Genomic DNA, 26,345 nt, shown 5'->3' on the forward strand with positions numbered 1-26,345 from the left:
AACCTATAGCCAATCAGATTATTAGAATATTTACAGAAGTACAGGGTATATTATGAGATGAGTGTGCTGAGCATGTGGAAGGCAATGACCGACGCATTTGTGTGATTATGTAAGTGAGAACAGGGCTACATGTAACAGGGGCAGTCTCTCTCGATCTGTGTGTGTTTGTGTAGGTAAGGAGATTTAGATTGTAAGCTCCAATGGTGCAGGGACTGATGTGAATGAGTTCTCTGTACAGCGCTGCGGAATTAGTGGCGCTATATAAATAAATTGATGATGATGATGATGATTTCAGAAGAGGAATAGGAGTAAGCAGGAATCCACAGATTGAGTGATAGATAGAAAACATGAAAGAGCTAGACAAGCAACTTGCGCAGAGAAGAACACGCCACTTTCGGAAGCGCAACACTCTACGTGATGCGCCTACATGTTACCTGCACAATCTCCCTGGTATGATTATTCAGAAGTAAGCATAAAGTCAATAAAGAAGTTTGAAATTTTGTATTTTGGGCAGCATTTATATAGGATTTTGGACATAATTCAAGAACCCTGAGTACCTAACATTTTTCACCAAAAAGGGCAAGACTCCAAACTCGCCTAGTTGCTCATGTAAATAGACAAACCACACAGTAGCAGTTTTTCCCATTTTCTTGGTTGTGCAGTACACCAATACAGAAAATGCAAATACTTGGTAATGCCTACATTATCCCCGATACCCCCCACTGTCCATGTATTGCCTACAAAGAAACTAACATTACTTACGAACCCATCTTCCTAAATACAATCAAGTGCACAAAGCAATAATATTATTTATTATTATTATTATTTTAATTGCATTGCAGTTTTTTTTACTAGTATATAGAATATTACATGTGTCTATGTGATTTGTCTGAATATGTATATTTAGTAAATATTCTTAAGTGTCCCGCCTTGGACATGCCGAGCAGTCACAGGTATGGTCTACTAGTCACTCCATCTCTGACGTCTTTTCTATGCACTCACTACAATGTATATAAATCAGACAATATGTTATCGGGCTGCCGCCCCTAGATTTAGTGCATGACCTCTTTGCTCGGGTATGTCTCATTCTCTGAAATATACTTCCTTGTGTAAGGCATAACGCAGTCCTCCTGTTAGCATAAGCATGTCAGTTTGAAAAATATAGGGAATATTTACAGGCCGAGTTTAGGGAGTTAACTTCAAATTCAACAACCGTCAGACAATGTTGCACACATGACTCATGTGATTTGCTTTATATCATGAAACGACTTTAGATGTTTAAATCAACTCTTGTGTTCTTCATCTACATCCAAATATTGTGTCAGAATGCCTGTCTAGTGTGTATTGGGAGATGCCTTGCATGACTGGGGGGATAGACATATGCTTGCTGACCTGTAGGGCCTTATGAGCATCATAGAATTCTTTCCCATGTATGGAGATTTTGAAGCTGCCCCCTCTCTGGCTAGTAATGTCCCCTCCCATTGCAGGCTGAATATCAGAATACTGAAACGTTTGCATCCTAACGTATAAAATATGAACTGAAGGATCTAATGGGAATATAAATCTAAAATTAAACATAGTTTTTAAAAAAAAGTGATAGAAACTTGTGTCTGAGGGAGCCTGCAGATTAAACACCTATTTTCATTATATACTGGCACACAAATTAGAAAGCAATGTATTTGTTTACCTAGGGCATGTTAGAATGTCCTGACGTGGGTCGTATACTAAATGCTTCAACAGTTTGATGAGTACTTTGAATAGTTTTAAATGTCATGTTTCAAATTGGAGAGAGCATGCACTCTATCACTGACACTTTGATCTGTAAGTCCTTTAGCAACGCTCTGCACTGCAGGAGTTTAGCTGTAGATCACAATCGCCCACTGACTCCATATTTCACACACAAGCATGCTGCCTGCCATGTGCAGTGTTTTCATCGCAGCTCTCGGTTCACATAATAAATGCCCTTGACAGGCATCACCCAAACTCTCTGCTCAATGCCTGTTAACTGTTTGTGATCAGACTGCAGAATTCTTCAGGAACATCACTCATTGTGTTTCATGTAGTATAAATAGGCAGTTCTCCATCACCAAAGCAGACTGTCTATAGACCTGTAATAGACTGCCTCAGAACATATTAGCATCCATTTACCAAGTATCATCACAATCTTGTAGTATACAACCTAAATGTTCCTCTTACTAAAATAGCAGGTCAGCGAGATAAACAATGGCATATTTTGTCATAGTGGAACTCTACTACCCGAACTCCCAATTTACTAAGTTATTGTCTATTGCAAAGAAACTGCAGCTTAATACAGGCATCATTTAGGGGTAAGATTTATCGCTCCCTATAGAATTGCTGTCACCTTTGCAATAATGTCCCAGCACTCTTAGAGTATACACCCATCTCCCAAATATATCCTAGCTCTCCAATGAGCTTGTGGAATGAACGTAAAAAAAAATATATTCAAATACCACCTCCATTGCAGTGGGTGTTGGCACAATAAAACTTCTAGGCTATGAGCTCTAACCACAAATTCTACAAATGTTGGGAACTAACAGATATATTCAAATGCAGTCCCTGGTGCAATGTGGAGATGGGTTTAATTAAAAAAATTCCGCTCCCTTGAAACTTGGGGGGGGGGGGCTGCCAATTGGTAGAGGCAGACAACCTGCTGGTCCACTCTGGTGCTCGGTGGGAGGCAAGACTATATTTTTATAGATCCTGGAGATGTGCTGACCCCATACCACTAGATATAAGAGCCTCCCATCCAGTGACATTACCAGAGACCCATCCAGTGACATTACCTGAGACCCACTCATCACCATCAATACTTATTTTAATAGCGTCAGCAGATTTCGTAGCACTCAGGGAGGCTTTGCCCTTTTCCTGGAGTGGCCCCTGTCTTGGAGAGGGTCATATTATCTCAATCAACAACAGGGGGAATCAGGAAGAAAACCTGGACCAACACTGCTGGATTGGATTAAATATTATGCTCCTTCCCCAGGACTGGGAGCGTTGGCTTTACACACCTCTCCAGCATCAGCAGCTGGGCAATAACACATCACAGGTTAGTAAAAGGCTTTAAAAACAACACTAGCTGTGCTCATTCCCCATTCCTAGCTGGTCATCACGCATCAAAGCCGAGGTAAAACACTATTCTTATCATACTTATTGCAACCACTGCAATAATTGGCAATGACCAGTAATCATGATTTAATAGGTGTGGTAAAGCAAGTTTTGTGTATCAAGTCATACCAAGCACCCTAAACCTATTAAAAGTATACCATGCATGTGTATAAGTATCTCCTTTTGTGAAAAAAGAATAATTATAAAAAAAAAACCTGTTCTAATTTGTTTTGAATAAGTTTTATTCATTGCTTATATAAGGAGTGTTATTTTAATTTAGCCACGATAGTACCCCTTCAATCTGTATGATGTACCCATGGAGGGTTACACATACCGCAGGTTGAGAAAGCATCAGAGGGTTAGATTGCCCTTTGATAAAATGACCCCCTTGTCTCAAAGGAAGTAAGTGGGTGTGAGGTAAAAGACGGCTAACTTCAAACATGTATATTCCTTTATTCAGATATGGTGCAAGAATTATTGTAAAAATATTGCCCTGAACAGGCTATCAATAAACAGATGGTAGGAAATAAGTGTTATCATTGGTGGATTCTCCATGAGGAGTTCCTAAGAAGAGGCAAATCCTGCATGGATATCATGCAATTTAGTTTATGGAGAATATAAGAGATAATATGACATTATATGACAAGATTTGTTTTTGGTCCTTTCAAAAAATCTCTATTTGAAGATAATTAAGACTCTTTTGTTCTCATGGAAAGTCATGTTATGCAGAAAATTCTACCCTGTCAAAGTACCGGTCAGATTGCCCTGACGTGCTCTTGTAACCAGTCTGAAGTCTAACCATGCACCCTTCTGTCCTGGACACCTCTCACATGACGTGACGCCCATGTCTGAAATGCGTTTTGTGTTGAACCAATCTGTGCTACAATTAAATGGCATTTCTCAAAGTAATTAACATTGCTATAGGATAGCAAACACAACAGTTGTCTAGCAGAAGAATAATGAAAATAAACGCATAGCTTCTAGTTCTCCAAGTACTGTGATGTTTCCACTACAAGTCTTTTTATTTTTTGTTTAAACTTTGTTTATTGAAAGCATATAGCTAGATAAAGATCCAGCAATATCACAATATAATACATAGATTACAAGGCTTTACATTTTGAAATATATCAATCAATGAGAAATAAGAGAAGACAAAAGTAAGAAAATACAGATATGGAGAAAAAAGAACTAGATAAAGAGAGGATAGACAAGGGGTCAGGGGTGGGGGAATACCGGATGACGGTGGTGGGGGGGGGGACCATATACATCTCACATAGGGTCAGTGGCCTTGGAGATTGGAGGCATCAGTGAAAAGAGATGAGGAAAAAAAGGGTGATATCATGGTAACCAAGCCAAGATCTTCCAATAAATATTCCATCATGGGACCCCCTTTGATGAGAAGATGTAACCTTTAAAACAATCAGTGACCTTGAATTCCAGCCAGAAGAACCAGGTGGTGTTAAAATCAGTGACTATCAGTGGCAAATCATCCATTGACTTATAGTAGTCTACTTGGGTATACTAGACCTTTTGAGGGGTGGAGGATCGGGGCATTTCCATCGGATGGTAATAACCGCCTTAGCCACGTTGATCGGGTAATTTTTTAAATTCACTAATAGGGATTTTAAACAAGTTGAGGAGCCTGGAAGCTGGTTCCAAAGGTACTTCACTGTCTAGAATGGTATTAGCAGCGCAAACTACCTCAATCAAAAATTGAGGTGGACATTCCCACCAAATGTGCAGAGCATTAGAGCACCTCCAACATATACCCAGAGGTATTCGGGTACATCTTCTGAAGTAAACTCAGATGTCAACACCACCGTGTCAATATTTTATATTGTGTTTCCAGTACAGAGGTACTGATGGCGCATACATGGGTAAGCTGGAAGACCTTCTTCCATTCTTCTACAGAGATGTTTCGATTTAGATCCTATTCCCAACGTCTGGTGAAATGTGGCAGTATAGAAACATATTTTTCTACTATGAGTTTATACAAAATAGATATAGCGTGGGAAGGGGTAGAAACAGTCACATAAAGCCTCAAAAACAGTAAGGTCTCTGCGTAATAGCTTTATTCGTTTTGCAGATTGCAAGAGGTGTCGGAGCTGCAAGTAACCCCGAAATTCATTGTTGGGTAAATCCCATTTACATTTAATCTCAGCGAACGGACAGATGCCCTTTGAGTCCACCAGCTGGCTAATGTGAAGACCACTGTTCGTGAGCAATTGTGAAAGGAAGGTAAGTGTATACCCGATGGGAAATCCGAGTTTGCTAAAAAGGAGGTGAGTGGTGAGATCTTAGAAAAGATGTAGGGCATGGTTCTCAATTGTTTCCAAGATCTTAGCATGGGTGAAGTAGTTGGATGAGTGAGCAGGGACAGATTCAGCAACCAGAGAGCAATGTTGGATGGGGACTGGAGGAAATTTTCCTCTATTGAGACCCCATGTTTGCTATCTTTGGTTCTGGTCTATTCTAATATTCTGTTTAGCATAATGGCATTGTAATAGCTAGAGATGTGTGGTAGTTGAAGACCCCTAAATGTTAGCATCTGAAAAAAAATTCTTGTTGTATATGGGGAGGGGGGCTTTTCCCCCACATAAAGCACCTGATCACACCCTGGACACCTTAGAGCCATTTCCGGAGGGATGTGGATTAGAAGAGTTTGCATGGTTTAGAGAGTAAAGTTTCCATTTCTGCAGATGACACTAAACTCTGTAAGGCAATAAAATCAGAGCAAGATGTAGCTTCTCTACAGAGGGACTTCAATAAACTGGAGGATTGGGCGGCCAAATAAAATATGATGTTTAACATAGATAAATGTAAGGTTATGGATTTAGGGATCAAAAACAAGCATGCAATCTATAAATTAAATGGAATTAATTTAGGGAAATCTATAATGGAAAAGGATTTGGGAATGCTCGTAGCAATAGTGCTCAATGTCAAGCAGCAGCTGCAAGGGCATATAAAGTATTGACATGCAAAACAGGGGCATAGATGCAAGGGAAGACTGTGTAATTTTGCTACTGTATAAATCGTTGGCAAGACCTCATCTTGAATACTGAGTACAGTTCTGGGCACCACTCTATAAAAAATATTTTGGAACTAGAAAGGGTTCAGAGAAGGGCGACAAAATTGATAAAGGGTATGGAGTCATTAAGTTAGGAAAGGTTAGCCAGTTTAGGGATGTTTACTTTAGAAAAGAGGCGTCTAAGAGGAGATATGATTACTATGTACAAATACTAAGAGTCAATACAAAGAACTTTCATGGGAACATTTTACCCCAAGGACTATACACAGTACAAGTGGTCACCCCCTAAGGTTAGTGTAGAGGAAGTTTCACGACCAGCAAAAGAAGGGGTTCTTTACAGTAAGGGCAGTCAAGATACGGAATTCACTACCAGGGAAGGTTGTGATGGCAGATTCAATACATATGTTTAAGAAAGGGTTAGACTAATTTTTAATAGAAAAGTGTATCCAGGGATACGACCATTAAATAAAATGAAGGATAGTAGTGGATATAGGGAAAAATAGGACTGCAATATTGGGTCTGGAAGAGTTCTTCCCAATTGAAACAGATCGGCGGTTGCTTAATCTGGATCAATTTCAAATAAAGTGCAGGATCGCAGGAGATCCAAAATAGGTTGAACTTGATGGACTTGTGTCTTTTTTCAACCTCATCAACTATGTTACTATGTTACATTATGTATAAGATTCTAGGTAATGTATTCATTTTGATCACACTGACTCTACAAATCCATGATAGGTGTAATAGGTCCTTCCCGTCCTTCGGGAGAACTGCGATATGGGCTTCTAGAGATTGTTTGGAGAATTTTGACTTGGCTGAAACATCATTAAATGAATGGTGGAGCAAGGGAACAAGCTGAGGTTTAAAGGTCTTAAAATAACGTGTGGTAAAGCAATACGGACCAGGGCTCTTACCCGCAGGAGACAAGGAGATAGCTTATTCCAGCTCCTGAGACGTAAAAGGCTGCTCCAAAATTTTCCTATTCTCCACTGAGAGTTGTGGGGACTTAACGGAGTTAAAATAGCTATTGAACTCCTCCGGGGCGATCCTGTCCCTCAGGTTGCGACGTGAAGCCAACAAAGTTATATAATTTTGAATAGTAAGAATGGAAAGTGACGGCTATTTTGCCCGTTTCAAAATAGGAATGTCCACAGTCATCTTTTATTAATTGGATGAATGAGATAAGTCTTTGGGTTCGTAGGGATCAAGACAACATTTTCCCTAGTTTATTGCCCCATTGGAAGAAGCGGTTGCAGCATTTCCGATAAGAAAGTTTAATTTCATCAGTCAGCAAGACATTCAATTCTGTCCTCGTTTCCATCAACTCTGTACATAGGTGCTTCGGTAAAGAGGACTTGAGGACAGTTTCCAGATCTTTAATTTTTTGAAGGAGACTATGAATCTGCTCTTCCATTTGCTGCTTCATAAAAGCCCCCAGTTGAACACATTTACCCTGGACATCCCATACAGAGATCTTGGAAATGTCAGGATTGTCAATGACAGTGATACATTCCTCAAGAGAGGACTCCAATTGGGATCTACAATAAGCATCTTGAAGCAAACATTCATTGAATTTTCAAGTCTAGTGCCAGAATGCCGGGTGTGGTAGGCCAATAGCTGCAAAGGCAGGAGCATGATCAGATCAGGTTGCTGAGTAAATCCCTGCTTCCTGCAGAAGGTGTAAGTGTCTGAGTAATAAAAATATAGTCTTGGGGGCATGGTTTGGACACCATTGAAAGTAGACATGCCTCTTCTCAGCTCTGCTCCTGGCCGTCCTAAAATCCAATAAAATCAGGGCTATCCATGAGATCCATGGGCCACCTTCTGCAGAACCGGTACCCGCACAACATCAAGGGCCTGCAGACACAGCTTGGGACCTCTCAGAGCCAGTAGCTACATGCCACACCAGCTGCGGCCTACCACGCTTCAGTGACCGGAGCAGCCATGCCCTCTTTGGCCACGCCGCTCCACGTGCGGCCCCCCTCGCCCTAAAAGATGCCCCACATGTCTCCTCTTCTAAGGAAGCTGCCATGGTTGTGCCGCACCAATCATTGCAGTGACCTGGAGGTTTACACTGGTGTCTGGCAGGGTCACGTGGTCACGCTACCCAAGAAACCCCAGCACTCAGGCAGACACCACAAGCAGGTCGCCTCCAGTCAAGCCAGCATCCAGGACTTCCTAGCTGTTTGCCGGCCAGAGGAAGGAGGATGCGCAGCTGCCCCACTTTGCTTGAAACAATGCACATATCGGGTGCATGTGGCTGTGTCTTTTTCTTTCCATTTCTTGCAAGAGCCTGCACTCCACTTCATAGTTAGCAACTGCCCTTGGTGTCTCCCCCAACTTGAACCATCACTAGAGTGTGGAGGCTGCTTCCTCACTTTCACCATTCATCTGGGCTCACCCCCGGCTGACAGCAATTCATGTGCCCCTGTCTCCCCAACAGATTCCATAAAACTTATGTGGCAGCTTACATTCTAGCCTGCATAATCAAGCTGGGAAATCTGAACAATTGTGAGATTGACTTTGTGTATGTATTTCAGAATCTCTGACGCCACCTGGTGGCCATAAGTGATATCCCACCTTCACTCTCCATAATATTACTTTGGTGATTTCCATTGCTGGGAACACAAGAAGTTTCAGGAGAGGATTGTTTACAGGTGCTGCATGAACACATGTCCGCATTCCAGCATCCGGTAGCCTCTAAACCCCGCCATGCTCTGACTCAATGTGGGTATGTGGCTGGCCGCTCATCCCTACTTATATTATTGCTGACTCATGCTGCTGCACTTGAAGTAACCTATCTCTATCTTCATGGGCAGAGACAAGACGGCCACGGCAAAAACAGAAGGCATCCGTGGTAGGGATACCTCCCCGCATCCTGATATGCGACAGTTCCTCAGGGGAGGGCCGCCATCAGGGGGGTACGGGCAGTACTGCTGTGAGGGGCCCAGACAGTCGAGGGAGCCCAGACAGACCTCTGTCTGTCTGGGCTCCCTGGACTGTCCGAACCCCTCAGTCTGACCGTGCTGCCCCTTCTTCTCCGCGATGCTACAGCTCCGCCTCCCAGACTCTGATAGGCTGGGAGCATGGTACAGTGACGTCATCACTGTGTGCCACGCTCCCAGTGTATCAGTGACTGGGAGGTGCAGCATCGAAGAGGAGAAGGTAAATTAATTAGGTATTCATTTTATAGGAGAGGGGCAGATAGAAGAGGGGACATTAACTGTGCCTGGTGGGGGGTGGAGGGGGACAATAACCATGGTGGTGGGGGAGAAGGGGACTGGGGGGGACATTAACTGTGACTGGGGGGGCAGAGGGGGACATTTACATTGGGAGGAGGGGAACATTTACTGTGATGAGGGATAGGGGGCGCATATATGGCGAAGAGGGAGGGTGGCACATGTATGGGGAAGGGAGGCCCTGCCAGATTAATTAGTACTGGGCCCCACAGTTTCTGATGGCAGCCCTGCCTCAGGGTGTCTAACATTACTTCTGACTCAGATCCTCTTCCAGGTAGCACAACACTGAAGCGAACCACTAACCCAGCATCCATTTTCACCTCCCGGGGACGCTGCACATCTGCACAAGAGTCTCTAACATATCAAATCCTTGTCAACCAAGCAGGATATCATGGACTTGGAACATAAAATGCAAGAGACAGTCTCCACCGCAGTCTCAAGCATACATGCTGACATCTTGCACCTGGCTGCTAGGCTTACATTCTTGGAGGATGACAGAGAACTAATGACTATGTTGCTAAATTACAGGAGGCAGTATCCGACCAGTATTCTGAAATTAGGGACCTTACTTCAGACGAGAGAGGATCACCTCAACAATCAAGGACGCTGCAACAATGTGCGGATATGGGGCATCTCAGAGAATATCCCTCCTCAGGGCATTGTGGATGTCCTCACAAACATCTTCAACGAGGTGCTGGGGCTTTACCAATCCACCCAAATCACCTTTGATTGGGCCCGAGCTCTGTTCTTCAAAGCTCTTGCCACAGAAAAACCCAGAGACATTATATGCAGACTGCATTACCATTCCCAACAGGAAGAGATTCTGAAGAAAATCAGGGACCTTGATGGAATTGACTTTAATGAGTCCAGATATTTCAAGATCTCTCCTAGCATACCCTACAACAGAGGTGCTCTCTAAGACCTTTGACTGAGGAGCTCCGTAAATGCGATGTAAGGTATCGCTGGGGATTCCCCTTTAGCCTGCATGCCACACATAATGGAAAGCATACATTACTAAGAGACCCCTCAGATCTTGATAACTTTTGCTCAACTCCCAGGATATTTCCCGGGTGCCCTTGCCAGAATGGCAGGAGGGTTTCACCAGACTTTTCCTCAGCGGGAGCTATGGCAACAAGTCTGTCAGCCGAGCAGAAGCCCCAGGGACACTCTTGCCTGCAACCCAAGAAACACCCCTTGAATTGTGAGCTGGTCCCGATGGACTGTTCCCTTCTAATCGCATTGAGCGGATTGCAAATGTTTCAGTTTCACTGGACCTACACGAATTGCTCAGCTTTACGTAACCTTGTCCTATTTGTGATGAAGACTCATTATAGCCTTGCTGATGTTACTTTATTTGTTCTTTAGGTATTTTTACATAATTATATTACTGCCGCTTAGGGCAGTGTCTTTTCCTATGCGATAACTATTTTTGCTGTTCGATTTCTGCTTAGCTTACCTTACACCAGTTGTTTTTCCTTTCAGATTATAGTTCATTTTCAGTTTATATGTTAAGCTTAGTATTTCTGCATGTGGGGGGAGGCCGCCATGGCCTCGCTCTTTACACTGCTTGATCCTTCATACATATCACCATGTACTCGGTTGATCCCTACATGGTCCACAGGTGCGGTACATTATTCTTGTTTCTGTGCTTGTCCTATCTCTCTGATGCATGTTTTGTGATCCATAACACTTGACTTTCCCACCATAACTATCCTTTTCAAGTTTCTCTCTCATGGCTCTTTTTTTATATTCCTCATTCCTCATTTGAAGGGACATATTGGAAGTGTGGGTTTCCTATCATCACAATATCACTTTAAATGTATTTCTATGCATCTTACCAGTTCAAAAGCTTCTAAAAAAAATTATTGAACTATTTAGCTCAGTATACTTTTTTTTAGCCCCTTACGATCTGGATTTTGTGTCTTACAAGACCCCTCTTCAGATTTTGACTGTTGATTACTCAATACTCTTTCAAATTGTGCATGCATTGGGCATTCACAATCAAGATCCTGCACGGTTTACCTTATACCTATAAGTACTCACTCCCTTTCTGGAACGAACACGAGCCCTTCATCAATCCTGTAGTGTCTTGAAGCTTCATAACGGGCCACTAATCTTCTCCATACAGACACTTTCTGTGGAAGACCTCATCAGGTCATGTGACTTCAATCATCATCATCCTTACAGATGATACAGTAGTCTGCTTGTCTGTACTGCAGGAATAATTGCAAAGATCCTTTCTGAATTTCTTAAGATTATTTTATATGGATGGCCCAATGTTGACTAAAAAACAATTTATCCAGAACAGAACTTGTAATCTTTCCACCTAAATGTATCCTGTATCCCAGCACACGTTGGATAAGATTATGCTTGATAGACCTGACATAATTCCAGTAGTTTCAGAACGTGGCAGAGGGTTTACGTTTGATTCCTTTCTCTCCATTTCATATAAGCTTTGTTGCTTAAACTTGCCATTACTAACATTGGCAAAATCCACCACTTCTGCTCCAATGCCACAACTAAAACGCTCACGCATACCCTAATTCTTTCTCATTTGTACTACTGCAATCTTTTGCTAACCAGCCTACATAATTCTTAGCTCCATCATATAAAATCTACTTTTTAATTTTGCTGCTAGAATTGTTTTGCTCTCCCCCAGATTATTTTCTGCTCACAGGATTATAAAATCACCGTTGTGGATTCCAGTAATCTGCCACATAACCTACAAAGTCCTTATTCTTAACCTTTAAAGCACTACAATCAATGGCCTTACATCTAATCTCTTTCTCCATATGTGCCTGGGCTTATTCTTCACTACTTCTTAAGCTGCCCATTCTGTCACAATGCTGTAAAACATTCTCAGATTGCTAACCTATGGAAGCCGTTCCTTTAAACTACCTTATATCTACTTCTAAGTTAAGATGAAATAATTTTTCCTTAGTCAGTAGCAAGATTTAACATTTGCCTTTTTTTCCCGTTTGTATCACATCACACTTTTCGACTGTAAGCTCTTCAGAGTAGGGTCCTCTTTCCTGATACGTTTCCTCCCATTGTCCTTGTGTCTCCTTATAATGTGCTGTATACCACATGGCACCCTATGAAATTTATGGTTATCCACATTAATTCTATTTATATCATACACCTCTTACTATCTTATCATTTGCATTAAGACTTCAGGTTTTTAAACATCCTTTTAAGTCTATTCAACTTTAGATTTACTGATAAATGACCAGTGCCCTCGTACAACCTGTAAAAAGCTTTGTAAATAATGGGAAATACAACATACGGCTTGTAATTCTGCTGCATAGTTACTAAGAGATGTCACATAGAAGTCTTACATATTGAATTAAAGGACTACAGATGAGATCTAGTGACTTTTAACATAGGCTCTATTAAAGTCCATTAAATATTAAGTGCAAAATCAAACTTTAAATGCACATTAAATTAGATGGAGAGAAATTCCCTAAACTGATTCTTCCACTGGATAAGTAGAGGTCATACAATACCTCCAGCCTGGTTATTCATATTAATAGATGCATATCCTGGAAGCATCGGTAATTTTTAAAAATGATCTGCTGACATCTTGTCGTCCCTGTAGTGTTTCAGGTCAGCTTTGTAAGTACAGGTTAATTAATACCTAAGGTTACTTACTGAGGAGATACGGATGTATACTTCAGCCTATTCTTCCCTAGGAGTGTTGGGATTTTATATCACTCAAATATGGAGATTGGAACAGAATTTAAGAAGCAAATTATTCCATTTGTCTCTGGATAATGTAATAGCCATTAAAAAGTTTCCTCATATACATAAAGTCATTGAACTTCTATATATTTGCATAATCTCAGAGGAGATTTACACTCATTTAAATTTAAGGTCGCGTCACAGGGTTGTATAACATGTAAGTTTGCAAATAAGTAGCTTGCAGATCAGCAAGTGTCACACCATTATCATTATAATAATGTTTATTTATATAGCGCGTTTCTCCCGATGGAACACTCTGCAACAATGTTATGTGAGTTCTATCTTGGACACTCTCATATCAGATCCGATTCGGCACACACACAAACTAGGATCTATTCCTGGCAGAAGCCTGTTAGTCTACTAGTATGTTTTCGGACTGTGTGGGAGGAAATCGAAGTACCCAGAGAAAACCTACACAGACATGGGAGGAACACAGATAGCCAGGCCATGGTGGGAATAGAACCCATGATCCCAGCGTGGTGAGACAGCAATGCTAGCCACTGTGCCACCATGGGATACACTCACTATTTGAAAAGTCATACTAAACCCTGCACACAAGTTATCGCAAGCCCTCATCGCCATCCCTTGCATCCTTTTGAGTCACCATGACATCTCATGACAATTTGATTCCTGAAGTCTCATACTAGATAAGACTGTGGCAAGAGTCTGTCAGATTCACAATCACTATATATAGGGGTGAATTTTGCATTCTTTGACTGATTTAAACTCTATCAACACTTTTAAATAAGTCTTGACAAAATTATGGGTCTGCGCTTATTATAAATACACACAGAAAGGACTAAAAGGATTTTGGTACACCTAAATAGGAATTCTTAAACTGCAGAGTGACCGAACTTCATGGGAGACACAACACATGATGGCACATTCTTAATCATTTTGACTGCAACTCATTTTAAGGTTCAACCTAAGTGTTTCCCAGTTGGGATCCCACTATCCTTGCACACCATGGCTGCATGCAGCTGATCTTACGCATTTATAATTCTGCACAGTGTCATGTGACAACCATGGTAACCACAGTCACATGTAATGCCGCTCTGAGCTCTGTCTGCAGTGTGATAATCTCCCCCTTGTTGTCAACCATCTGCCATAACTTGACATCTTGAGAGCTGTGAGCCTGTCATATTTGTCTGCTTGCCAAAGAGATTTTGAAAAGGAAATAATAATTGGGGATTACTGCTTTAAGATGTTTAAGATGATGACAGTGACCAATCTTCCGCCGCTGCAATACTTGCCTACCTAAGCCTGGGCCTACGCTGTCAGATATCATAGAAATAGATCAAAGAAATTCTGTGTAACACAGCTGAAATATGTATGCAACTACTACTTCAACATCACCATTTATTTATACTGGGCTAATTTTGTCAGCAAGCAATTAACCTGCTTGTATGTTTTGTTAGGTTTTGGGAGGAAACCCACACAAACACAGGGAGAACATACAAACTCCCCACAGATAAGTCTCTGGTCGGGAATTGAATTCATGACCTCAGTGCTGTGAGGCAAAAGTGCTAACCACCAAGCCACCGTGCTGCCTTTCGCTCAGATGAAGACATCTGACCATGTAAGTGGTCATCATCCAACTGCGCTAAGGAAGCCCAGTCTGTTTACACACATGTAAGAACAAATCTTATAGCGTTCTGGCTGCTCTGTGATCAAACTAGCTTGTGTATTTACGGCTTTCCATAGCATGATGTTTCTCCCAGTGGAAAAAAGGAAAATGGTAAGTATGCCACTGTCTACACGAACATGGCATAGACTGGTCACTAAAGTGTGGTACAAATACCTAACATAGTATAAAATTACCTCTCAACAATTTCCTGTCCATTCCAGCAGGATGTGTCATTTTCAACAACAGTGCTGTGACGGCAGACGAGTGCAGGCATGCTGCCATAAAAGTGACTGTAGGCTTTCAACTTCATTATAAACTCCCTGGAAAAAGAACAAAGACTGTTAGCAATGTCACGCTATAATCTGCTTAATGAAGCCATTAAAGGGACACGAACATGTTTTTTTATTTATATTCTGTGCTTTTATTAGTAGTGTCCTGTGCTTGATACATAGAAAAATAAAATGGCAAGTTAATGTTTTCTGCTATATTAATTTGCAATCGCTGCGTTGTAATCCCAATGTACCTTTATTAAGATGGCCATGCAATCTATTACCGGTGGCGGTATCTGTCACCTGACACAATGCTGTATTTTGGCCTGAAAAGAAGCAGATTTCCCAACAACAATCAAAAATAAAAATTAATTTTATAATTGTTGGTCATGATAGTAAGTGCAGTTGGAAGTTGATTCCTATCTGCTTGTGTGTGAATTCATTAGCTCACAGCACTAATGGGGCTAACTCACTTTTTTAATTAATCCAGCCACCAGGCCCAAGAGATGAACAGCGGGATCTCTATCATTTGGTCACTCAAGTGTGTGGCCAAATTAGTTAGGGATCCAGCTTGTGTGTGGTCAGGTTTAGAGCTTGGGACGGCAGCTTGGCTTTCCCTGCAGATATCTAAGCAATGTAACAATGCTGTTGTATAACAATGATAGCACAGCTAGCGATTACTTTGCTGGACGCTGGATGCCAACAACTATTGAGATAAAACCTCCATCATGTAGGGACATTTATTTTAAGAATAAAACCGTAAGAATATTCAATTGTGCAAAAAAAATCTCAACAAAGTAGATCACAAACATTATGACAATGAGGGTCACTTAACAAACAGATACAGAGCTGCTCTAAATAAACTCATACCCTGTTGGTATTTGGAAGATGACCACTACCACCTGTGCACACAGTCACCTTACCACCACCAATGAAGCCGGAAGAGATCCAGACAATTGGCCCAAGGGGATGAACATCTGGATCTTGTGCAATTCGGCCGGTTGCAGCAGAATCAGCCCATGGCCAGCTATATTGCCCCTTACATTCAAAATGATCCAGGATGTCACACGATTGCGGGTACTGGGGGGGTTAGAGAGGTGAATCACACTGAGCTGGTGCAGGATCTAGAAACGTTTGTTTCTCCTACTTGAATGGATGAGAGTTTAGATTTTTCTTTTTATTGGAGACTTTAATTCTCTGTTAAATATATCTAATAAAAAGCCATCTCCATGACAGTGGGGTCTATTTAATAAGTGGTGAAGAGCCAAAAGTCCTGGGTAAAAGCTGGCAAAAAGAGGGTTAACACTGGAGAAATCATAGACTTCTCGGTCATTAACCTAATTACCAGGACTTACCGCTGTCCCTCTATGGGGACAGCAGCATTAGGTAGGCTTATTAAGCTACGAAAAGCTAAATCTCAGCATGGGGCTTTTTCAATGGGATCCTGCTGAAGCCTCTCTGACTTTGCTGGTTCCCTTCTGGGAGGAAGCGTTATGTGCATGTGCATAGTACTTTCTCCATTGGTCGCAGAAAAAGGCTAACAGTACAAGGAAATAAGTCTTTGTTGAGGAGGGGGTCTACCCCGCGGCTCCCATAGCAGCCCCATCATGGCAAACTGCAGCGGTACTGCATTATGTATAAGCGATACATATTGACACCTACCGCTCTGGGGTCATAGACCCCAGCGTAAGTTATTTATAGTCGCTGTGTAACATCACATAACAAATTTGGTGTTGGCTAAAACCTATTTGTTTCCAGAGGAACCCCATAATTCACTTTTAACAGCATATATGTATGATGGGTTCCAATTACAGTGACCCCATTTTTTTCTTCCAGTTAAGCCTTCAGGCAATCTGCATTCACTGGAATAAAGAACCACATAATCTTCGTCCCGTAGATGAGTATGTGTACTCACAGCACAAGACGTGGGGTAATATGGATATATTTTTATGTACTGTACCTCCTTTTTCCAGACAGTGTCTCTTCATTCTCTGTGTTGGCCTTCAGTATCTTTTTATTAATATAGGAATCTGCTCCAATACGCACCGACCTTGACACTCTTTGCTTTGAAGTACCGCACAATTTATTCACCTAAAAAAATTAAAGGAAGAATTGTTAGCATTTCATAAAACATAAATTCAATTATTTACACAGCAGATTTGACCTCCAACAAATTCTTGATAAGATAACATGTTTTTAATTTGGTTCATACTGTAAAAAGAAACTTACAGATAAAGTTCAAGGTGTTACATGTTCTGTGAAAATTACTGAGATATCATCACAATACATTTTGTTAATGTTGTGAGAAAATATAAACATGAAAACAGCAATATTTAAAATAACTGCAATCATAAAATAATAAACATAATAAAGCTATTTATTCTTTCTAAATGAAATAAATTGTTGTTGTAGTTTATTAACTCTAAAGAGTATAATAATTAAATCAGAAGCCTTTGATCTTAATCCTGTCATTTAAAAGGGAAGTATATTACAAAGACTAGCAGCAGCAGCCAAAGAGTAATTGTGAAAAATGCATAAGGAAATGCATGCCTATAGGCAAAACACTACATATCCCAAGATGCTCAGCGACTTATTAACCATAAATTATTCTTCACAGGAGCTGAGTGTCAAACATGCAAGTTACTCCCTGTGATCATTTACATTTAGGGCCACTTACACAAATTTAGATTTGGGTGTAGGCAGTGGTGGAAGTGGGCTGGTATACGCTGGTATGCCATATCGCCACTTCTACTGTCTTCACTGTAAAACTATCATATTCCACTAACTTACATTTTCCATACCGCCACTTCTAAATTTTCACTATGACCACTGGGTGTAGATCCATTTTTGTGACATACACATTCCTTTACTAGATTCTATATTTATATTTGTGCGATCTTAGACTTGCCCACTGTGTCTGAAAAGGTGAAACCGAGAAAAGCAAGCATTAGATGAGTACAGGAAGGGCACGTTCAGTGGCAGAACTACCATTGGTGCAGCAGGTGCGTTGCCCATGGAGACAGTGGGGCCCACTGCACGGGCAACTAGCAAGCTGTGGGCCCCCCAGTTCCCTCTTTCATGCACTGGGGCCCACAGCTAACTAGCTCCGCTTCTGGGCATGTTCATGTACATGTAGCATACCTCCAGGAGATGCAACCTACTTAGACATTTAGGAGGAGCGCATATTTTGCAGAAACTCACTTCTGATTGGCTGCTTGCTATTGACCCTTTCAGCTGATAGTACTTCATTCATTAGTGTCGCTGCTATATCATATCAAATCAAATCTCTTTGGATTACTGATCATAACTTTAATTCCTGACCATAGCCTTATTTGTGTGGTGTTTGTGTGTTCTCTTCATGTTTGAGTGTGTTTCCTCCGGGTGCTCCGGTTTTCTCCCACACTCCAAAAACATAGTAAGTTAATTGGCTGCTATTAAATTGAACTTAGTCTCTCTCAGTCTGTGTGTGTCTGTTAGGGAAATTAGACTGTAAGCTCCAATGGGGCAGGGACTGATGTGGGTGAATTCTCTGTACAGCCCGGCGGAATTAGTGGCGCTACATAAATAATACCGTAATAACGGTAATAGTGCGCGGAGCACAAGATTTTTGGCGTTTCCGCCAACAATTGAATATGCCCCTAAATCTCTCCTGCAAAGTCGCAGAATATCGGTTTAATTCATTTACTCCCAAGTCCCTTAGGATAACCAGACCATGCTCTGCTTGTTGCAAACGTATATTTTGCACCACTTCAAAAACTAAGTTGTAAAGCCATATACTACCGTGCACTGCTGTGTGTAGAACACCAAAAGGGCAATTTCAACCCGCTTCAACCTGCCTGGAACCCCATGCAAACAGCTGTGTGATGGTCTATGCCACAATATAAGATTAATGTAAAAAAGCAAGGGTAGCAAAAGCGCAGTGGGAGATGCAGCCAAAGGAGTGACTGTGCTTGCTCCATCTACAACTCAGTACCCCCTGACTGTGCCATGAAAATGACATTTGCTGCTTCAAAAGCCTGCTAACAGCAATACTCACAGCGGTATGAAGTTTAGACTGAGAATTTGTTACAGAGAGAAAAGAACAGAACTCCCACATAACACCCAAACAATTGCTACATTCCTTTTAGCAAAACCTGCTGTTTAATGGACCTCTTTTTTATAATTATGTACATTTTTAAAAGGAAAGAAATAAAAAACAAGAGAGAAAGTAATATAAACAAGTGGCCACTAGGGGTAGCTATAACCCAACTTATTTAGATTTTTATTATAAGATTTTCTTTTTTAACCCCTGGCCTGCATCAATGGATCTGCGGCTGTCTTCCATGATCAGTATGAAGTTTTTGACTTTTTTGGACTACATAAAGACTCTTATTTGTAACAGGCTCAGATCATTGGGATATGACAAAGTGCTGACGCTGTAACCTAATGGAACTACACTATTCATCTTGCTTTTGGGAGTCACAGATTAATCTCTCGCTTCTCCAGATTTTCCATCCATGAATATAAATGTACTTGTTACATATAGAGGAAGAACATAAAATGCTATTAGCCAGGTACAAACTCTGTCATTACTAGATTACATTATTGACAGCAGGCTGAACTTCAGCCTGGTTCCCATACATGATCACCTTGTCTGTGATTATTAGTCTGAGAGAGTAGGAATGGCACGGACCATCATAAGGTGATGGATCCTATACAATAGTCATGTACACAAAGATGTAGTGTAAATACAACAGGGCACACGGTAACGCTGTGCATACTGGGGCACCAGGGAATAGCTGTCGTCATAGCTGCCCCATTACCCTCAGACAATCTCTTGGCACTAACTGCAGAGTCTGCAAAACTGGAGCAATATATTACAGTTACCACATATTTAAGTTTACATGAAAACACATAGAAATGTAAACCTTTAAAAGGTAAAATTAGGTCTAAAACAAAAGCTGGTGATATTTGGAAATAGATTGGAGTATACAGTTTCTTAATTAAGTTCCAAGGGCTGCTTGTAGAACCTTTATTTTTATACACAATGGAGTCTTTACTAAACAGCGGTACCAATTAGTTTGCGTCGCTATCGATCGCAGTGATATATAATCATCATCAGCTATTTATATAGCACCACTAATTCCGCAGCACTGTACAGAGAACTCATTCACATCAGTCCCTGCCCCACTGGAGCTTACAGTCTAAATTCCCAACCATACACACAGACAGACAGAGGGAGACACTAGGGTCAATTTTGATAGCAGTTAATTGACCTACCAGTATGGTTTTGGAGTGTGGTAGGAAACCCACGCAAACATGGGGAGAACATACAAACTCCCCACAGATAAGGTCATGGTTGGGAATTGAACTCATGACCCCAGTGCTGTAAGGCAGAAGTGCTAACCACTAAGCCACAGTGCTGCCCTATATAATGCAGTGCCGCTGCAATTTACCATGCGAGGGCTGCAGCCCGACACTGCCAGCGAATGGGTAAAGTACTATGTGCATAGTGCTTCCTCCTAGAGAGGCTTCATGGATCCCACTGGAAAAGACCAGTAACGCCACACTGAGATGGCGTTACTTTGCTGCGGGGCGGAACTTTGTGTAGAGAACGTAATCCCTTTTCGTCTGACCGTTTTATATTAACGTTTCATAAACAACCTTCTGTGTGTACATAGAGATAGCACACTCATTCAAAAGAGAATCTATTATTTTAAAACGAATGATTCAATTCTTAAGAAATAATATATAATGGTGAGAGAAGATCAGAAGAAGATGTGGTTATATGCTCATGGTCTCATTGAGGTTGAATATGTGGGACCTGTCCTTTTTCGAAACAGTGTTAGAGACTATTCGTATATCAGAAAAGGGAAATGCACTAATGTGGTCACACTTGTGTAGATAAATAGAATGCCAATTTACACTAATTTAGTGTGTAATAGAGATACAATATCTTTTTCCTTCGTGGAGTTGGTACTTTCCTTTTGCTTTGCAAGAGAGAAGTGTTGTGGATATTTACTTTTAGACGGTTTACACTTTGAAAGGAGTGTCATTTTTATAGCTAAATATATACTAATATATGTATAATTTGTAGGCTGGACTTCACTTGTCAGTAGTGTTATTCTGGTCTTACAACTTCTACTTTTGGAGTGTATCAATAGCTTGAAACAATGTATTTGATTTAGGATTCTGCACTTCTGCCACATATAGTAAGGCCTATACCAACGCTTACAATTTAGGGATTGATGTATTGAGATATACCAGATGTACCAGTTTATGTTGGTTTTGTAAAGCGAAATCATAAAACATATATCATTTTTAAAAATATTTTTTCCCTTTTTCTCTGCTCCTCTTTACTCAAAAGTTATGTTACTTACACACATAAGTGATTCATACTGATGGTGTTGTATTTACTGTAGAACAATTAACTACTCACTTTATATCATTGTCTGGAGTTGTATAAATGCACCTTTCCGCTGATATTCTGTACTATGATTAAGCACCCACAGGCGTGATATGCATTAGAATCGGTAGGTAAGTCTTCCACTTGTTTGCTCTTATCTTAGATTCTTGTCAGCAATAAAGGTGGTTATAGTCGCAATCCGATCCGCAATGTTGTCATGTGTTCACTTCCATCCAATGGCATCCACAGCAGGGCCTGATTAAGGGTTCAGGACGCCCAAGGCTAATACGTTCAAACGCCACCTCGCATTCCACGCCACTAATAACGTAGGTAAAATCAAACTCCTCCTTAATTTAAAATTTGGCTTCCATCACCCTCCCCCGTACCAATGGTTATGTTGTCATGTTTCTGAAACTCTGCTCCATTTGGCTTTTTAAAAAGGGTCACAGCAATCTTTGTCATTTATTTTGTTGCCATTAAAATGAGAACTGTATAACATAACGGAGGTATGAAAGGTCTACTGAGGGTGAAGATGTGATGGTGGAGGTGGTGGTGGGTGCTGTCACGCCTGTTGTCATCCTTGTCTCTCCTACTGGATTTTCCTCAAGCACCGCCCAAGGATGACCATTACCATGGGAATACATCAAGATTAAAACCTTACTATGTTTTTCATTCATGTTTTCTTTTTTACTTTTGAGAACAACTCATCTCTTATATTTGAAAATTTATTTAAGTTTATACCTCTCAACATCACAATTTTGCACCCAAAAATGTATTCACTACTGACTGCCTGTGTGTACACAGAGCAAGGTCACAAAACGGACTAATGAACAGTACATTTTGTTGCATTTACAGAAGTGAGAGTACCTTGGCGTAACACAATTTCAATTGTGAGAGACAAACTACTCATTACCTGCCCAGAAATGTCTCTTCCTATTGTTGCACAGTTTTATAACGGACAATAAATATATAAAATGTATTGTCTTTGCATAGGATATCCATGTGACATGAACTTTGCTCAGTGATACTGTTATAAAAACCTATCCCCACTTTTCCTGTTAATTTGGGTGCATCAAATTTCTGCATCATTGGGCAATAAGCAACGTGAGGTGAAATTACCAACGGAAAATCTCCTAGGTAAATATGTATACATGGAAGCCCTACTTACACGAGTTTAGTATGTAGTGATTTCAACACGCAATAAATCATACAATTTCGAGCAGTTAAAACTTCATTCACTAGAGGGAGCTCCAGCACACAACATGTACTACTACTACTACATGGTTTTAACGTATGTTAGCAATACTTTCATGACTCATCCAGTTTATCTTCCATATGATGTCTATTATGTGGACATGTCTGAAGCCACAGTTACACATTCCAGGCTCCTTAAAGATGGTATTGGGCCAACACGATCTCTCTCTCATATCTATCTGTGGCGGCAGACTTATAAACTCATATGAGCCAACATTTTTCATGACTAAAGTGGCCCATTACTATGTATAGTTATACATTTAATCCACTGTATCTGTGCTGTCTGTCCTTGACCTTTGACTAGTATTCCAACTTCAAATCTGAACTACTATCTCTGACCTCGGCCTTTATCCCACTATTCTGCTGTCTGACAGCAGCTGCTTACCAAGACTTCATCTGGGGGCCTGTTTATTAATTAACAGGCTTTTTGTCCCGTTAACCATCATCTGTAATTTCCACAAATTTATTTAAAAAACTCATCCTGGGCCAGCGAGTCCCGATAGGAGGCTGTCCAGGCTATGACATTACTTACCTTACAACTGCGGCAGTCTGTCTCTCCCCTCCGGTTTTCACATGCACGATGTAAGGAGCAGAGCAGGAAGGCTGCAGTGAGATACACGAAGATCCCTCTACCGCAATGCTCTCCCCATAGGGTGTAATAGGGCGTTAGCACTTACCGTGGAAATCAGGTCCCGATGTGCCCTCCGCAAATTTATTAAAGGTGCATCGCAGCAGATACAATGGATATCTGCTGCTTTGCACTCATCATCATTTTTGCAAGCAGTCACCATTCAACAGTATGGTGACTGCTCTGGCCGCAATCTAACAAGTCCCGAAAAAAAATTTTTTGCGGGAACTTGTAATGAAGCTGGCGTACATTATCAAAATTGAAAAAATCCAATGCTGTCAGCTCTGCTCCGAAGAGCAGAGCTGGACAGCGCATGTGTGGAGGGATCACATGATCCATCCCTGTCACTCACAGCTCTCTCTCTGCAACGATAGTTGCAGAGACAGAGCGGGGATCTTTGTGCGCATGCGCAATTGAAGAATGAAGAGGAATGAAGAACACCTGGAGGAGATCCAGAGACAGCGCATCCCGAAGAGGCGAGGTAAGTGTGATTTTTTTTATCACAGAAACAGTAGTTTTTCGGAACTGCTGTTTCTGTGATCAGTTTTTAATAAATTTGAGAAATAGTTCAATCCTTATCCATGCGATAAGGATTGATAACTATTTCTCATTTTTGCCGATGAATGATAAATGTGCCCCATGGTTTGGAACCATGTCCGATGACAGAAGTTCAACACACAGAGCGCCGGTTACCTGTAAAAACATTTAGTGACATACTCTTATAAACTCCGGTAGGAAGTACAACACAACCCTTTGCATTGTGATGATAATCTCTGTTCTACCTCCTCCTTAGTGTGGCTTATGCCTGTTGAGGGGTGTAGAAGCAGATCCAGCCTCTGGCTTGTTAAATTGCCTTAACCATGGGTAGGCTTCACAAGAAGCCCTCGGTGACAGTCTGTTGACGGTGGTACAGCGGCAATAGTTTCTGCTGGCGTTAGCCTTTAATAAATAGGGAACAGCCCTATCTACGGCAAAAATACCCATGTTACCAGATTTAGAACATTTCTCTATTTCATAAACAGACCCCTACATATTACATTTTTGCTGTACCTAATAAAAGTATATATTTTCTATTATTCCTATCATAGCATGCATGTTATGGTTTCACAACTTCAAAATTAGATATATCATGTGGCAAATGCTAGGGACAAAATTCCTGAAATACGATGTAAGAGACCGATAATGTCATAAAGAAAGCAATCATTTCATGTTACTGCTTCTAAAGCTGGTTCTACACATTTTAGGACTTGGTGAAAACTAGATATATAAAAACACAGATTTGGAAGGGGGTGTACTTTTTTAAATTATCTATAAATTTAGAAAAGAAGGGAGTGCACTATGGTGAAGTATGTAAAAACAGTAATTTCTCAATGTGAATTTATGTACAAAAAATTCATATTTCTATAAAAATGCTTATCTGGCTGAATCCGCGGGATGAAACAATAGAAGACAGAACTCACGTGACTGGATAGAACACAATTTCGCCATACAACCGAGCAAACTTGTCTTAGGAACCAAAAAAAGGACAAAAGCAAGAATTGTATTTTATTTCATATATTTTAAGTTTAAACTCTGCACAAGATAAAAAGGTGAAAGCACTTATCCATAGTTATCCACTCTCCTGGAATGTCAGACTCACAGGAGAGGAGGGGTCCTCGATGATGCGATTTACCCTGGGGGCTGGGCCAAAATGATGCGATTCACGGCACCACACCTCCTCCACATCTGCAATTCGCCAAAATATAAATTAGGCAAGTGCACACCTATCTGATACTCCTAGAAGGGAAGAGAAAGTGAGTTGCTTACTGCTCCTCATGAGGTGTTGGTTGTAATTCCTTCTATTGAGAAGGGAGGCCAGCCAAGCGATACACAAACCCTTACCTCCCAATTGTCCCGATTTCAGCGGTACAGTCCTGATATTAGGGCTCTGTCCCACCTGAGGACTTGTTTGTCCCGTGAATGGGAATGTTGAGAGAAGGGAGGTATGTAATGTGCTGTGGCCGCCATTGTGTTGTGGCCACTCCCCCTTTGAGACATGGTCATGCCCTCGTACCGCTGTCAGGGACAGATATGTTGGGAGGTAGGCAAACCTCACATTCAGCTTGCAATTTCTTATTGGTCCTTCTGCTCACAACCATTCCAGCGATATAGTTTTCTGCTATACTATAGCACCAGAACAAAACTACTTTGGCATGCAATGTCTAGGGCTCCAGTGAGGGAAATAAGCAGGTCAGTGGATATGTAACATGTCACTGGGACAGCTGCTTTACGAGTCATAACTGAAAGGCGCTGCATACATCCTGTGTTGCCAAGTAGATACACTTGTGGCCACTTACATACAATCCCACTATAAACCTTCAATGTACTACTGTTATCAGTTGTTTCTGTTGAGTTGGACTGTGTGTTTTTTAATAAAGTTAACAATTATATATAATAATAGATCTTGTTGAGGGGCAGAGTTGTGTTAGGGCATGATGACAAATTAAGTTCCTGCACCTTTTTTTTTTATTAGGACGCAAATGATTGACCAAAGATGGTTGACAGACTTCAACAGATATATGAGATTGTGCAGTGCGCAACTTCTGATATTCTGAAATAGAAAACAGAGCTTTTCTGAAATTTGTGGAAAACAGAGCTCACACTCCAATCACAATATATACCGCCGGGTTTCTTACTCTTTAGGGCAGGCCTGCCCAACCTGCGGCCCTCCAGGTGTTGTGAAACTACAAGCCCCAGCATGCTTTGCTGGTAGACAACCAGTTGATAGCTGGAAGGGCATGCTGGGACTTGTAGTTTCACAACATCTGGAGGGCCGCAGGTTGGACAGGCCTGCTTTAGGGTATGTTTTATAGCAGTTTCAATAAGACCTACAGCTGTAAAGAAATTCAAAGCAAAGCAATTACTATACCAAGCATGATGCATCTCACATTGAGTGAGGTCACTGTGGTATTTTTCAAAGACTAAAACTGCCATAGGTGGAAACTGACATGCTTTAACAATTTAACATATTTGTAATTAACAAAGCATTATCTCTTCATATCTTTCAAAGCG

At 41.1% G+C, this 26,345-nt stretch overlaps 1 protein-coding gene across 4 annotated transcripts in view; it reads right to left on the reverse strand.

The window, feature by feature from the left end:
* The window catches only part of GPC3 (glypican 3), a 301,135-nt gene that overhangs the window by 147,536 nt on the left and 127,254 nt on the right, over positions 1 to 26,345 (reverse strand). For all 4 annotated transcript variants that reach the window (XM_075187254.1, XM_075187253.1, XM_075187255.1 and 1 more), the window contains 2 exons: positions 16,988 to 17,118; positions 14,953 to 15,078 (listed from right to left, as the gene is read on the reverse strand). In XM_075187254.1, coding sequence (XP_075043355.1) covers positions 14,953 to 15,078; positions 16,988 to 17,118 — 257 coding nt within the window. The remainder of the gene's footprint in view (positions 1 to 14,952; positions 15,079 to 16,987; positions 17,119 to 26,345) is intronic.

This window comes from Mixophyes fleayi, chromosome 9 (assembly GCF_038048845.1).
Source record: "Mixophyes fleayi isolate aMixFle1 chromosome 9, aMixFle1.hap1, whole genome shotgun sequence".
NCBI lineage: Eukaryota > Metazoa > Chordata > Amphibia > Anura > Limnodynastidae > Mixophyes > Mixophyes fleayi.